At 36.0% G+C, this 13815-nt stretch overlaps 1 protein-coding gene across 4 annotated transcripts in view; it reads right to left on the reverse strand.

Moving 5' to 3' along the window:
- Positions 1 to 8282: 8282 nt before the first annotated feature.
- Positions 8283 to 13815, reverse strand: part of VWDE (von Willebrand factor D and EGF domains) — a 78161-nt gene continuing 72628 nt past the window's right edge. For all 4 annotated transcript variants that reach the window (XM_078441858.2, XM_078441842.2, XM_078441840.2 and 1 more), the window contains 2 exons: positions 12460 to 12563; positions 8283 to 8587 (listed from right to left, as the gene is read on the reverse strand). In XM_078441858.2, the coding sequence (XP_078297984.2) occupies positions 8573 to 8587; positions 12460 to 12563 (119 nt within the window). In that variant the 3' untranslated portion in view covers positions 8283 to 8572. The remainder of the gene's footprint in view (positions 8588 to 12459; positions 12564 to 13815) is intronic.

Here is a 13815-nt window from a genome sequence, read left to right on the forward strand (position 1 = left end):
GTGGTCAGACTAAATATATCATCATTAATGCTTTATTCATTTCACTTGTAACGCTGCAGCAGGATACGTTTGTGACATGGCTTCACTCTGATATGGAGAGATAAGTCAACTCCAAAGAAAGAGTTGACAATTACCACAAGAAGGGATTTGAAATAAAATCCTGTCCCCTTTTACAGTGCTCAGAAATTGTCAATCAACAGTAAGAATGTATCAGCACTGAACACTGACATGACAAAAAGCAGTCAGCGTAGAGGGATGAGGCATCCTTCAGCTGCCAACTCTATTAACCAACATCAAGGCAGCCTCAAGGCCTTCGCTAGAAATGAGTGACAGGTCTTGATAGCTAAAAATACAACTTGGGGCCATAGAATATGCAAACCCTACGAATCTCCTTTGGTTTGTAATCAGAGCCCTCAACCAAAAAAGGAACATCTCAGTTTAGGTAGCACTGAGCCAAAGCAGTCAAGGAACACAGATGACGATCGCGGGAACCTAGAATGAGAATTGAAATTAGATAATAACAGTATTTCTTGGCCACATTAACAAGGATTACCACCAATTCCATGCTGAGGAAGATTGAAGTCTGATATCCGAAGCCACTCTATATATTTTGAGTATATATCTGAGGGAACTGAAAAATAAATTGGGATTATTCTCACTACAATATTTGCATCCAGTAAGGCTTATTACTTTTCTCAGATTCATAGTATGTCAGCTCAAAGATTCTTCAGGTGTTGTCATGTACAAGACACATAGCTGTGGGGACCCTACTGAATTCAGGCAAAATGATGATGCCAAGTAGGAGCCTTTTCAGCAAAGCACGCTTTAGAAAGATTATTTTTTTTCTCTCAGGGTGTGCTATATATTGACTTATGATTCTTTGTTAATGACAAGGGGAAAAGGGGATAATTTTTAAATACTTGAAATCTGAATTGCTAGAATTTTCCAACTTCAATGTATATATGAAAATAAAAGGTTCTCTTCTTACACTAATACTACTCACAACCATTTTAATTCTAGTATAGATTGGGTAAACCACCAAGTCTTTGGATGAATTGTTAACTGCACTCAGGCAAGGGGCTATTATTATTGATTACCCACCAGGTGTAATGAAGACTTCAAGGCTCACATGAAAGGCTGATGTTGTGTTACTAAAAAATTTCCATTTTGGAGAATGCCATGTTTACATTAAATATTTAATATGCTCTCTTACTGAAGTGGTCCTTCTGCATGTCTGGTGTGTTTCCTGGGAACTGAGGATCTGGCACCACCTGCAGGCAAAAATCTATGAAAGTTTTACAAAAGCCTTCTAACTGAGGTTCAAAGTGTTTCTCCAATGAAGAAGGAAGGTGGTCCTTACAGTAAAAATGTAAAGTGAAAATTCCATCTAGTTTGTCTTCCTTTTCTTTTATTCGCCCAGAGCATCCGCAGTGGTTATTTTAGAAGTACTCTGGTCTCAGACTTGGTATGCCACAGGCGACCACACCGTGGCAGGCAGGGCCACATTTCTGATCGGGCACAAGAGGCACAGTGATAGCGTTCACAGTACTTTTAAAGGCTCAAGAAAATGTTTTAATTTCTTTTAAAATCAGAAGAAAAAATAAACTTCTAGGTCAAAGAAAATGTTTTAAAAAATAACATTAATATATTGGCCTTTTTAGCAACCCACCTGTAGAATATCATTTTAAATATATTTAAGTGGAGGAAGGGGCCGGGAAGACACAAGGGCTTAGGGCCCACAGAGGTTTCCCTGGAAGACTGTTGCTCAGGGCTGGAGAACTGTTGAGTGAGGAGTAACTGCTCACAGACGAGCCAGCAGGAGCAATCAACTGAACCCTTGTCCACCACTTAGAACAGAGCCTGGCTCACACATGGCTCACAAATTTTAGTCATTATGTGCCTGATTTTAAAAACTTGTTAGTCTGGTTCTTACTAATTGTATGCCAGACTTGATTTAAAAATTCACAGGCTCTTATTGTATCTTGTGTGCAACACACATACTGTTCCATCAATGCTTTTTTTTTTTTAAAGTAAATTCTTTAATGAGGGAACAAGAAACACTAATATACAGTAATCCCTAGAAAACCGAAAACCTAAATAACGGAGTCTACTTATCGTCCTTTTCTCAGCTGGTTCCGCTGATTTATTTTTAGCAACAAAAATAATAAATAAGAAATATGAATAGAAGAAATATAAATAAAAATAATAAAACCCATATATTTGCCATTTAGTAGATGAGAGTCATTGTGAAAAATCATTTCTAAAAATTTTACTTTTGATTTAAAATCCCATGAAATAAATATTATTTACCTCTTATAAATGAAAGAATTAAATATAGAAGGAGGTGAGGCTCTCTGTGCAAGTCCATATCACTGGGGAGAGGTGGAGTGAGGATTTGGGGCTGAAGTTAAAGTCAGTCTCCCCCAATTCGAAAGTCTCAGCTCAATGTCCTGTGGCTTCTCTGCCTTTAGTCTTATCTCTGCAAAGAGCTCTTTCTTTTCAGACACCTTTCTAGATAAGGATGCATATTCCACAGCTAAAATAAAACAGGCTGCTAATTTAGAAAGTCTTCTTGAAATATGTTCCTTTCAAAAATATTTTTGCTAGATGGGGCACCTGGGTGGCTCAGTTGGTTGAGTGTACAACTTTGGCTCAGGTCATGATCTCACAGTTTGTGGGTTTGAGCCCCACATCAGGCTCCCTACTGTCAGTACAAAGCCACAGAGCCCATTTCAGATCCTCTGTCCCCTTCTCTCTCTGCCCCTCCCCCTCTCGTGCACTCTCTCTCTCAAAAATAAATAACCATTAAAAAAAATATACCTATTTTTGGTGGATAAGTGAATAAATTAAAACGTCTTATTTTAACATGCACAGTTTTCTGTTATCAGACCATACTGTGAATTGAAAAGATACAGGGAAAGAGACACCCAAATAGACTACTTTATTGAAATTATCAGGTGGTCTTGGGCCATTAGAAGCCATTGAAAAATCTTGTTGTTGTTGTTGTTGTTGTTTTTTAAATAAGTGGTACTATGAAGTTAAATAATAGGCCTTGGTTTCGGATAGATATGCATTCGAATAAAATCACTGCAATATGTGAGCAGCAAGATCATGGACTATTCTGGTCTTTAGGATCTTCATCTGTAAAATGGGAAGAATCTTCCTATCTCAAAAGCTTTGTGAGGTCTAAATAATTAATATGGGTTAAAATCCCGTTAAAAACACGTTAAAATTGATGTGTTCAATACATTTTAGGTTTTTTTTCTCTCCATTTGCCTGATAATTTGATAATCACATAATTGATCTACTTCAAATCAAGAAAACACTTCTAATTCTCATAGTGTGCTACTGAATAATTTACGAAAATAAAGTGGATGTTGACTGGAGATAATATCATACATAGCACTGTCCTTTAGCAGATATATTTGTTCACACGGGCTTTAGTTTACCTGCCTTAAATACATGAATTAAAAAAAAACAGAAACAAATATAAGAAATCTTCCTTGACAACAATTTTTTGCCTAGAATTACCATAACTTCTCAAGAATAGGGGCCTATTCTGTCCTATTTACCTCAATTAATTTCAGCATCACAAAGATCAAATTCTGAAAACTCTGGCATACTGGGATCTTCCTGTACTCAGAAGTTATATGTCCACCTCAGAACATGAACTTCCTCATAGCCTAAACACAGGCAGCTCCACCCACAATATGACTTTTCTGGCTGTAATCATGCCTGTTTGCCCAGGGATGGACACTGGCTCAAGCCCACCCAATCCTCTGACTGTTCATTACTTTCTGAGGTCTTTCTCACTCAAGATTTTTGAACTAAACAACACGGTTTCTAACCAATGGGTGGCTGCTATGGGAACTGAAAGATTGTCATGTAGATTTGGTGGCCATGTTGGATCCTGAGGTGGATCAATAAAGGACAGACAGCAATGGGTAGAGAGAAGTAGAGGTTGACAAAAAAGCCAAGAGGAGATAATCTATACAGCTTCAGTAAAAGAGTGGATCTCTTTTCTTAATTGCTTTCTGGTTCCCATTAAATCCAACTTCATGTCTTGCCTCACAGAAAGCTCTGTGAGATTTCTCTATATCCTTTTACTAAGTCACCATTTTCATTGAGTTCAATCAAACTTAAACCTCAACTTGATGATTCATACCTTAGAGAGGAGAGGCAGTTTTCACCAAAGTGAGACAAGATAGAAAATGAAGGAAACTGAAAGCCGTTGTCCAATTTTCAACACCAGGGGTGGGTGGCAGTCCAGCATACTTGTCCACAGCAAACTCCAGAGCATTCCAGGCCATTGTGAACAGATGATTAGAAGACACAGTGTCAATGATGCAGTCCATTGTTTTCAAGATCAAGAAAGAGTTATATGAGGAGGTCCTTGGGAGGCAAATTGAAAGCTAGGGGAAAAAACTGACAAAGTAATCAACAGGGTCAGTTCTTGCAGCCCATTTTCAGGATTAAAGGGCTGAGTTTTATGAAAAATGGAAGGTATTTAGGAAAAGGCTTTATGTTTCTTTTCTTTTTACATTTTTTGGTAATGTTTATTTATTTTTGAGAGAGAGAGAGTGAGAGTGGGGCAGGACAGGGAGAGAGGAAGATACAGAATCTGAATCAAGCTCCAGGCTCTGAGCTGTCAGGACAGAGCCAATGAGGGGCTTGAATCCATCAACCGTGAGATCATGACCTGAGCTGAAGTCAGATGCTTAACCGATTGAGCCACCCAGGCGTCCCATGTTTCTTATTCAGTATTAAATATTAGTGGCTTTGGCACAACTCTATTTTGCTGCTGTTTACAAATATACCATTTCATCTACTTCATCAGATGAATAAAAGTGTTGAGGATTTATGCAATGTTAAGACTGTCAGGCTTTTCTTTTTCTAAAAACAAGAATTGACTTGATGTTTTCTGTATCATTGGCAAACAGCGACTGAGAAAATATCAGCTACAGGGCTATTCAAAGTCAATTACAGAAGAATTAATTAACACATTCCACGGAGATCATCTACTAAGCTTTATATGAACAAATGGCTATTCCTCTTTTTTTAAAAAATACAATCTTATAACTGCCTAGTATTTACTTCTTATAGTTTATAACATTGTAGATACAATACAGTGTTTCTTTTTTAAGTTTTTTGTATTTATTTATTTTTCCCTATTTAACATGTTTATTAATTTAGGTCACTCGATCTCATTTTAGAAATAACTGGCATACATACCCTAAGGAATGAATTATTAAAGTTGCACAAAGAAAAGCAAAATATTACATTCACTTAACTAATATAAATATACCTGGTTTAAACTCTAACACATAAATATTTTAAAAACAATTACATAGTTTCAATGATATTTGTAAAATGTGTGTAATATATATATGTTCCATTATAGGCTCCAAATATTTCCAAATAGTTTGTCCTTGAAATCTAAAATTTTATTATCTATGCTGCAATTTGGATAAATGTTATAATTTGTGAATGTGAAAAATAAGATGTATTTAAAATTCTACCAAAAAGATTATGATACTTTAATATTTTAGAATAAAGGGCTGGTAGACATATTTTAAAATTTAGACAGAGAAGTTCATATTTTAAATACTGGACCAAAGAAAGGATAAGAATACTGGACAACTCAAAAATTTCATTTAAATGTTAACATGAATAAACACAAAAAAGCCGAGCATACTAAATAAGGTCTACAATCTGAATTCTTTTTGGAGAATGATTTATAAGGCAAAAATTGAAAGGTACACATTTTAAAGTACTTTTGCTTAAATTGTCTAACAGTCATTATCTTCAAAGTATTATCCAAATGGATTTTGAATGAAACACTTTAAAGTTAATAAATGTAAAAATATCAACAAAAAGTAAGGAAAAATTAAATGTCTTCTCCATAAATTTATCAAATTACTTGCTTTTCTAAACTCAGATTATATTTCTAAAACATTATTTTCATTTGCATGAGTCATTAGCTTTCATAAGAAGTGCTCTTATATAAAATCTGTAAACCATAACATTTCTTCATTATTAGCATGTACAGGCCCATTAAATCTATTATAAATGGATAGTCTACTGATTAATATTGTAATTGTAGCATGGGGTTCTTGGTGTGGATCTAGAAAATATTTATGAAAGATTTAAAAGTGTTAGTTTAGACATTTCAGAATAGATCCTTGAGTGATTATAACTTCTAGCCTTAAAAAGTATACACTGAAATTTAATTTAATAAGGCTATTGATAAAGTTGCTATGCTGTTACAGAGCAAAGGTGACAAAGAGACAAATATTAAAATTATATCTATTTTTATTACATCTATTTTTGTAGGAATTTCAATTCTAATTATTAAATTTTAAAAAGTATTTTTATCTAGAGTGCATTTTTCTTTATATATATATATATGTATATATATATATGTATATATATATACATATGTATATATATATTTAATGTTTCTTTTGAGAGAGAGAGAGACAGACAGACAGCATGGGCAGGGGAGGGGCAGAGAGAAACAGAATCTGAAGCAGGCTCTAGGCTCTGAGCTGTCAGCACAAAGCCCGATGCCGGGCTCGAACTCACAAACTCTGAGATCATGACCTGAGTGGAAGTTAGATGCTTAACCGACTGACTGAGCCACCCAGGACCCCTTCTAGTACTTACATTTTCATAAGAGTGTAAACATATAAGTACACACTAAGTGTCAAAGGTTTATTTTGCATTTATAATCATCTGTATTTTTAGTAATGAAATAAAATATAGTGAAACATTGTTTTCTTCAATAATTCTTTAAACTACCTTTCAGCAAATATGAAATAAATTAAAATCTCTTTAATTCTGACATTGGATGCTATTACTTAAAAGGTTCTTCTCAACATTAGCATAATTTTATTCTAATAATGTCTTACTTGGTCTTATAGTTTAAACATGGCTTAGGAACACTCAGTATTTCCACTTAAAATAACAAAATGAGTTCTGTAAACTTGTATGATTTAAAATAAATATGTTCAAAGTAAAATAAAAGTATTTTTGGAAAAGATAGTATGAGGTCAAATCTGAGATAGGAAAGATTTATAACTGTAGATAACCTATAATTATTTTTATCTCAAAGACAAATGTTTCAATTATATGTATATACCTTGTTGACTTTACCCACTTCCCCAACAGTTAATGCCATTAAATTTTGCTTTCATCAAGGATTCACTTCTTTTTTTTAAATTTTTTTTTTAACATTTATTTATTATTGAGAGACAGAGAGAGAGACAGAGCATGAGCATGGGAGGGGCAGAGAGAGGGGGAGACAGAATCTGAACCAGGCTCCAGGCTCTGAGCTGTCAGCACAGAGCCTGGCGTAGGGCTTGAACCCATGAACCGTGAGATCATGATCTGAGCTGAAGTTGGAGGCTTAATTGACTGAGCCACCCAGGGACCCCTCTTTCATTATTTATAGAAAGACTTGATTTTGTGATCTTTTGTCTCTTGCTTCTACACCCAAATAGATCATGGTACCAAAAGAATGGAAAGTCAAACAGACATCTTCATGTCCTTTTTACATCTAAACACAATGAGCAAGTAAATCTTCTAAAACCAGGATTTCATTATTCCTTTCAACTTGTCCAGAAATGGTACAGGTCAGAGAAGTAGAAAGACTGGAGGGGGAAAATAGGCAAAACTAAATACGGTGTTTTTATCACAGAAAAATGATGGCTTGATCTCTGGAATATGGTCCAAAGCCACAAGATGCAGGGTATATCTTTTGTTAGCTCACTGTGGTCTCCCTGGTACTACTGTCAGTTACTTCTAAGGCTAGGACTACATTTTCCAGAACCCCCCTCTCTGTGTGTTTCTGGGTTAGGGTTTGCCAGTGAGAAAAGCTTTCCAGAGAGAGAGAAGATGGAAGTGGGAAGTCATTTTTTTCAGAGGTGTTTGCAGCTAGATATTTGGATAGATAAAAGATTCACAGTGGCTTCCCAGCAAATTTTCTGTAATGACAGCTTGAGACAGTCAGTGGAGTTTTTGAAGACTGTCAAGTATTGCAGCAGCTCCAAGAAAGCTGAAATCTGCTTGGTGCTTTAGGCTAACATCTTCAAGAACAACCTCTCTGACCTTCAGCAGTTGCTTTCCCGACCTCTACCTCCTCCTGTCCCCACCCTTACCCCCAACCCTTCCAACAATCCTGAGATTTCCTAATTCTGCTTTAAATACTTTATATCTGGGTACATCACATGGTTTCTGTTATGCTGACTGATCCCTAATGATAAAGACACCAACCATCACGGTAAGAATTGGGAGATACTCAGTTTATTAGATAATGTGAATGTCTTGAATATCAGATGCATCATCTCAATATGTAAATATCAAATCACATTTCAAAGTCAATTCAAATGACCTGGATTTCTTCTTTGCTTTTCTCTAACAATGACCAGATAACAGCATTCTACATTTGATTAGTTTCTTCAGTCTTCAAACTAATTTTAAAAATGATGTTCAAATAAACTTCAAGTAGTTATCTTCAACTTTTTCTGAATAAAATTTCCATTCTTAAGACAGGCTTGTGATATACTTGATATTAATGGCGTTTTGTCTGTAGTAAGAAGTGGGAAACCAAGTTTGAATGAATACAGGAAAACCACTTGACCTTTATTCATTGTTTGCTACCTCTTCCTCGCTGACGTGATACATAAAGCTTTTGGTTCTACATTTGCTACTAGAGACTAAATACTGCTTTCATAAAACTGAGGTCTAATCCAGATCTTACTTATTTATTTAATTCTTTTAATGTTTATTTATTTTTGAGAAAGAGAAAGAACACAAGCAGGGGAGAGGCAGAGAGGGAGACACACAATCCACAGCAGGCTCCAAGCTCTGAGCTGACAGCACAGAGCCTGACACAGAGCTCAAACCCACGAACCGTGAGATTATGACCTGAGCCGAAGTTGGACACTTAACCGACTGAGCCACCCAGGTGCGCCCAGATTATATTTAAGTATCAAAATAGTTGTGACTAAATGGAGCTTGGATATTACATGACTCCACCTTGAAGAAAAATTACATTCAAGAAACATCCCTGCTCAATAAAACCAAGCACGTTTTTTCCTGATATCCTTCAGGAAAAGACTGTTTTCAATGCGTTGCAACATTTCTCTCCAGTCTTTTTCCTCATCCTTTTCCTTCTCCATGGCTCTCTATTCCTCTATTCAATGTAATAACCAGTAACAAACTGACATAGTGTTTTCTACACACCAGGCACATATGTTAACATAGTTAGTCCTTTAACAACCCTATGATTAGGTGTTATTAGCACCATATGACAGATGAAGAAGCTGAGACTTAGAGGGGTTCAATATCTTGCTGAAGGTCACAGAGTGAACAAGTGGCAGGTCCAATGCTAAATGTAATTAGCAGCTGGGCAGCAAGTTCTGAGGCCTCTCAAAGCTACCTACCCCTCTTTAGCCCTCTTTTGCCCATTTCTCCTTTCTTTGTATTCTTTGTTTCTGGCTAGTAATTCTCTGCTGTTGTTTTCATTGAAATTCTAGCAACCCAACCTAATCACTATCTTCCATTTCTTTTTTCCCCTCACTACCTCAGGATGCTTGAAGAAGGGCCAGGAAGGTAAGCCTGAAGGGAGCTGGGAGGAGCCAGGGAGGGTTCTGAATACCCAAAACGGTAGTTGTTTTATTATTTTTTTCCTGCCTAAAAATTTGTTTTTTAACCTATGTTTTGGAGCCCAAGGAAAAATAAATAAGTAAGTAAGTAAGTAAGTAAATAAATAAATAAATAAAAGCAATGACACCAATGAACAACAGAATAAAGCTCAAGTGAGAATTGAAGTCAAGAATTTGGACGAACAGGTTATAGTATTCAGGACATGTGGTCCCTGAGCTAGTCTCATTTTGTTTTCCTATTCCTTCTCCATGACTCTCTGTTCTTTCCTTCCTTAAAATGGCTCCAGGTGCACTCTGAGAAGCGTGCCCATTAGAGGAAATGATTATCTGAGGAAGGATTCAGGTAGTAAAGAAATAGATAAAAATATATTACAGAGAAATCACCTAATTTAGTATGTCAAAGTGGAGTTGAAAGCTTTTGAGCTCATGGAACTTTCTGTGCCATAAAAATCTCAAATAAAATGAAATAATACATGTGTAAAAGCTGCCTTTGAACCAGGGAATTCACATTTTTATTGTTTTTATTGTTCTCAACAACAGCTGATCAAACAGGCACTCAATAGCTTTCAAACCACAGTACTGTTATGAACTTGTTTTTGTTTTTGTTTGTGTTTTCAAAATGGAGGCCATATCCAACCAGGATGGATACCAGTGCAAAGAGAAACACATGTGCACGTCCACTTTGCCTCTAAGCTAGACTGATCCAGTATCACACTTCAAAAAGAAAATTCCTTATCATTTTTCAAATTACAGTACTCCAGGATACGTTGATACTCACAACCCTTGGGCTTTCTGAAGTGCTAAATAGCATACAATTGCTTTTAAAATTAAAACCAATACAGATTAGGGGTGCCTGGGTGGCTCAGTTGGTTAAGCATCTGGCTCTGGATTTTGGCCCCATGTCGGGACTGTGCTGACAGCGTGGAGTCTGCTTAGGATTCTCTCTTTCCCTCTCTCTCTCTGCCTCTCTTTTTCTCAAAATAAATAAGTAAACATTAAACAAAAACCTAATACAGATTAACATTAAGAGATTTTTGAGAGCTCTGCTGCATTTGTGTGTGTGTGTGTGTGTGTGTGTGTGTGTGTGTGTGTGTGAGAGAGAGAGAGAGAGAGAGAGAGATTAGCACTACCCTTGTACATGTAGGAATTAGGACTGAAAAATTCCTTGGCTGTTGATATTTAGAAATTTAAGATTGGAGACAAAATAAAATACAGTTTAATCTTAGCACAGATTTGATCACAGAAACTTTTTAAAAAGATGTTTATGTAGCACTAGCCTTCTAAGGAAGTGTGGGGCAATTTCAGGAACTCTAAGAAAGTGTCTATTTTTCCTTTGCTTTCTTGATTTCTTAAGTAAAAATAAATCCTAATCCTAATGATATGAAGAGTTTTTTATTGCTTTCCCTGAAACAGATTTTAACAGGGAGCAAATAAAGAGCAAGAACTACTATCTAGGAAAAGAGTGAGGACAGATAAGGCTTTTGTGGCACACAACACATCCTCAAATCAGTGAAGCAGTGGATTTAAAAGTGGTCGATTTAAATAAACTAGAGGGAGGGGTGAGGGCAGTCTTTTTATCTAGTATGTGACCAAATTTGTGGTGTCAAATAGTGTGGTGTCAAATATTTGTGGTGTCTTCTTTCCTAAAGAAGACATCCAGATGGCCACAGGCACATGAAAAGATGCTCAACGTCACTCCTCATCAGGGAAATACAAATCAAAACCACACTCAGATACCACCTCACGCCAGTCAGAGTGGCCAAAATGAACAAATCAGGAGACTATAGATGCTGGAGAGGATGTGGAGAAATGGGAACCCTCTTGCACTGTTGGTGGGAATGCAAACTGGTGCAGCCGCTCTGGAAAGCAGTGTGGAAGTTCCTCAGAAAATTAAAAATAGACCTACCCTATGACCCAGCAATAGCACTGCTAGGAATTTACCCAAGGGATACAAGAGTACTGATGCATAGGGGCACTTGTATCCCAATGTTTATAGCAGCACTTTCAACAATAGCCAAGTTATGGAAAGAGCCTAAATGTCCATCAACTGACGAATGGATAAAGAAGATATGGTTTATATATACAATGGAATACTACTTGGCAATGAGAAAGAATGAAATATGGCCCTTTGTAGCAACGTGGATGGAGCCGGAGAGTGTTATGCTAAGTGAAATAAGTCACACAGAGAAAGACAGATACCATATGGTTTCACTCATATGTAGATCCTGAGAAACTTAACAGAAGATCAGGGGGGAAGGGAAGGGGGAAAAAAAAACAAGTTACAGAGAGGGAAGGAGGCAAACCATAAGAGACTCTTAAATACTGAGAACAAACTGAGGGTTGATGGGGGTGGGGGGGGAGGGGAAAGTGGGTGATGGGGATTGAGGAGGGCACCTGTTCGGATGAGCACTGGGTGTTGTATGGAACCAATTTGACAATAAATTATATATAAAAAAATATTTGTGGTGTCTTAAGTCCATTTTGAGGAATATTATTCTCTTTCAGTTCCAGTGCCATAAAATAGAATAGTATTACACTTGAAAGTCATATCTACACATTGAAATCCTTTAAGTGAACATCAGAATTTTGAATAATAAGGTAACTCTACAATGACACAAAAACGATACTGTTTTTAGTTTCAGAGGCAAATAGTAAATCTGTGCATGTTTTTTATTTGGAAATCAATGAAAATCAAACAATAACACATAGATGTCAATTGCTAAGCAAAATATCTGAGTAGATAGCAGATAGCAATATCTAATATTTATTTTCCATTTAAAATTTAAAATACCTGTACTTTCTTTTCACATTTGGGTCCAGAATATCCATTGCGACAAGAACACACATTAGGAAATACACATCTGCCTCCATAAAGACACTTTTGTTTGCAAATTGCTGGAATATAAAAAAAATTACAATGACCATTCTTTGACACAAATGCTTGTGACATATTCTCTTCTGGTGGTCTGAAGCATGGTCATTAAGATTTTATGAATGACCAAGGGTACTCCCATTCTTGTGCAGCCAAAACACACAGACACACGTACTCATACACATCAAAAAACAAAACACCCAAAACTCAACAGTTTCACAATTCTATAAAGATATTATTAAAGCAAACAAAATTTTCATTGGCTACCTTTTAAACAGTGGCTATATGTTTTTGTTTTCTTTAGAGAGGAGATTCAAATCAGTAATATAAGCATTCATAATTTGCTTAATAATTTAGCAAAGATTTAAAAGACACAATGCAGTACTGGCCAGTGTATAGAAAACTGACAATTTAATATGCTATCATTGGAAGTTTAATGTGAAACAACTGTATTAGAAACTTCCTAAAGATTTTTACACCAGCAATTTCTTCCTCAGAATCTCTCATGAAATTTAAAAATACCTATCATCTATATCTCAATATAATTCAATATCAGTCTAGTTATCTATCATCTACCTAATGTATCCACCTATATTATCATCTATCTACCTACCTACTTATAGAAAGAAAATGCTTATTATAGTAATAACTTGTAAATGACTACAATGTTCAACATAAGGGAAAAAGTCAAGTGAATTATCTATCTATATATTATATATATAGAATAGATATACATACAGTGGCATAGATTATATAATATTTCATTCAAAGTTATGTGTTGAAGGACACAGAAAATGCTTTTAAGTCATATTAAGTGAAAATACGTATAATATAAAATTACATACAATACAGTTATTTTTCACGAGAGAGGTATCTGCTTCCAGAGTTCATATTGAAAGCTTGCAAAATTCAAGAACAATATTCTCTTTGGTGGAAGTGCAGCATTAAAAGATTACGTTTTTATCAGTGATGCCATGTGTAGCTGGGCAGGCTGTGCAATACACAAAGCCCCACAGCTGAGGGAGTACTTTTCACACCACAGACATCATAGATTTGCATATTTGTTACAATAGCTCTCCAGCAGACGGCAGTCAGACATCTTGGTCAAATAATGTCAATATATAGAGTTTCTGGAAGTTGGAAATTAAGTATTTTGAGGAAAAGGACTTTGAAAAATTCACACAGAAGTGCTGCAAGGTGCAAAAATAAAGTGCACATCTTCAGGCTGTACTCAGAGTACCTCAATCCACACTTACTGGAGCACGTTTCCACATT

This window comes from Panthera onca, chromosome A2 (assembly GCF_046562875.1).
Source record: "Panthera onca isolate mPanOnc1 chromosome A2, mPanOnc1 haplotype 2, whole genome shotgun sequence".
Taxonomy (NCBI): Eukaryota; Metazoa; Chordata; class Mammalia; order Carnivora; family Felidae; genus Panthera; species Panthera onca.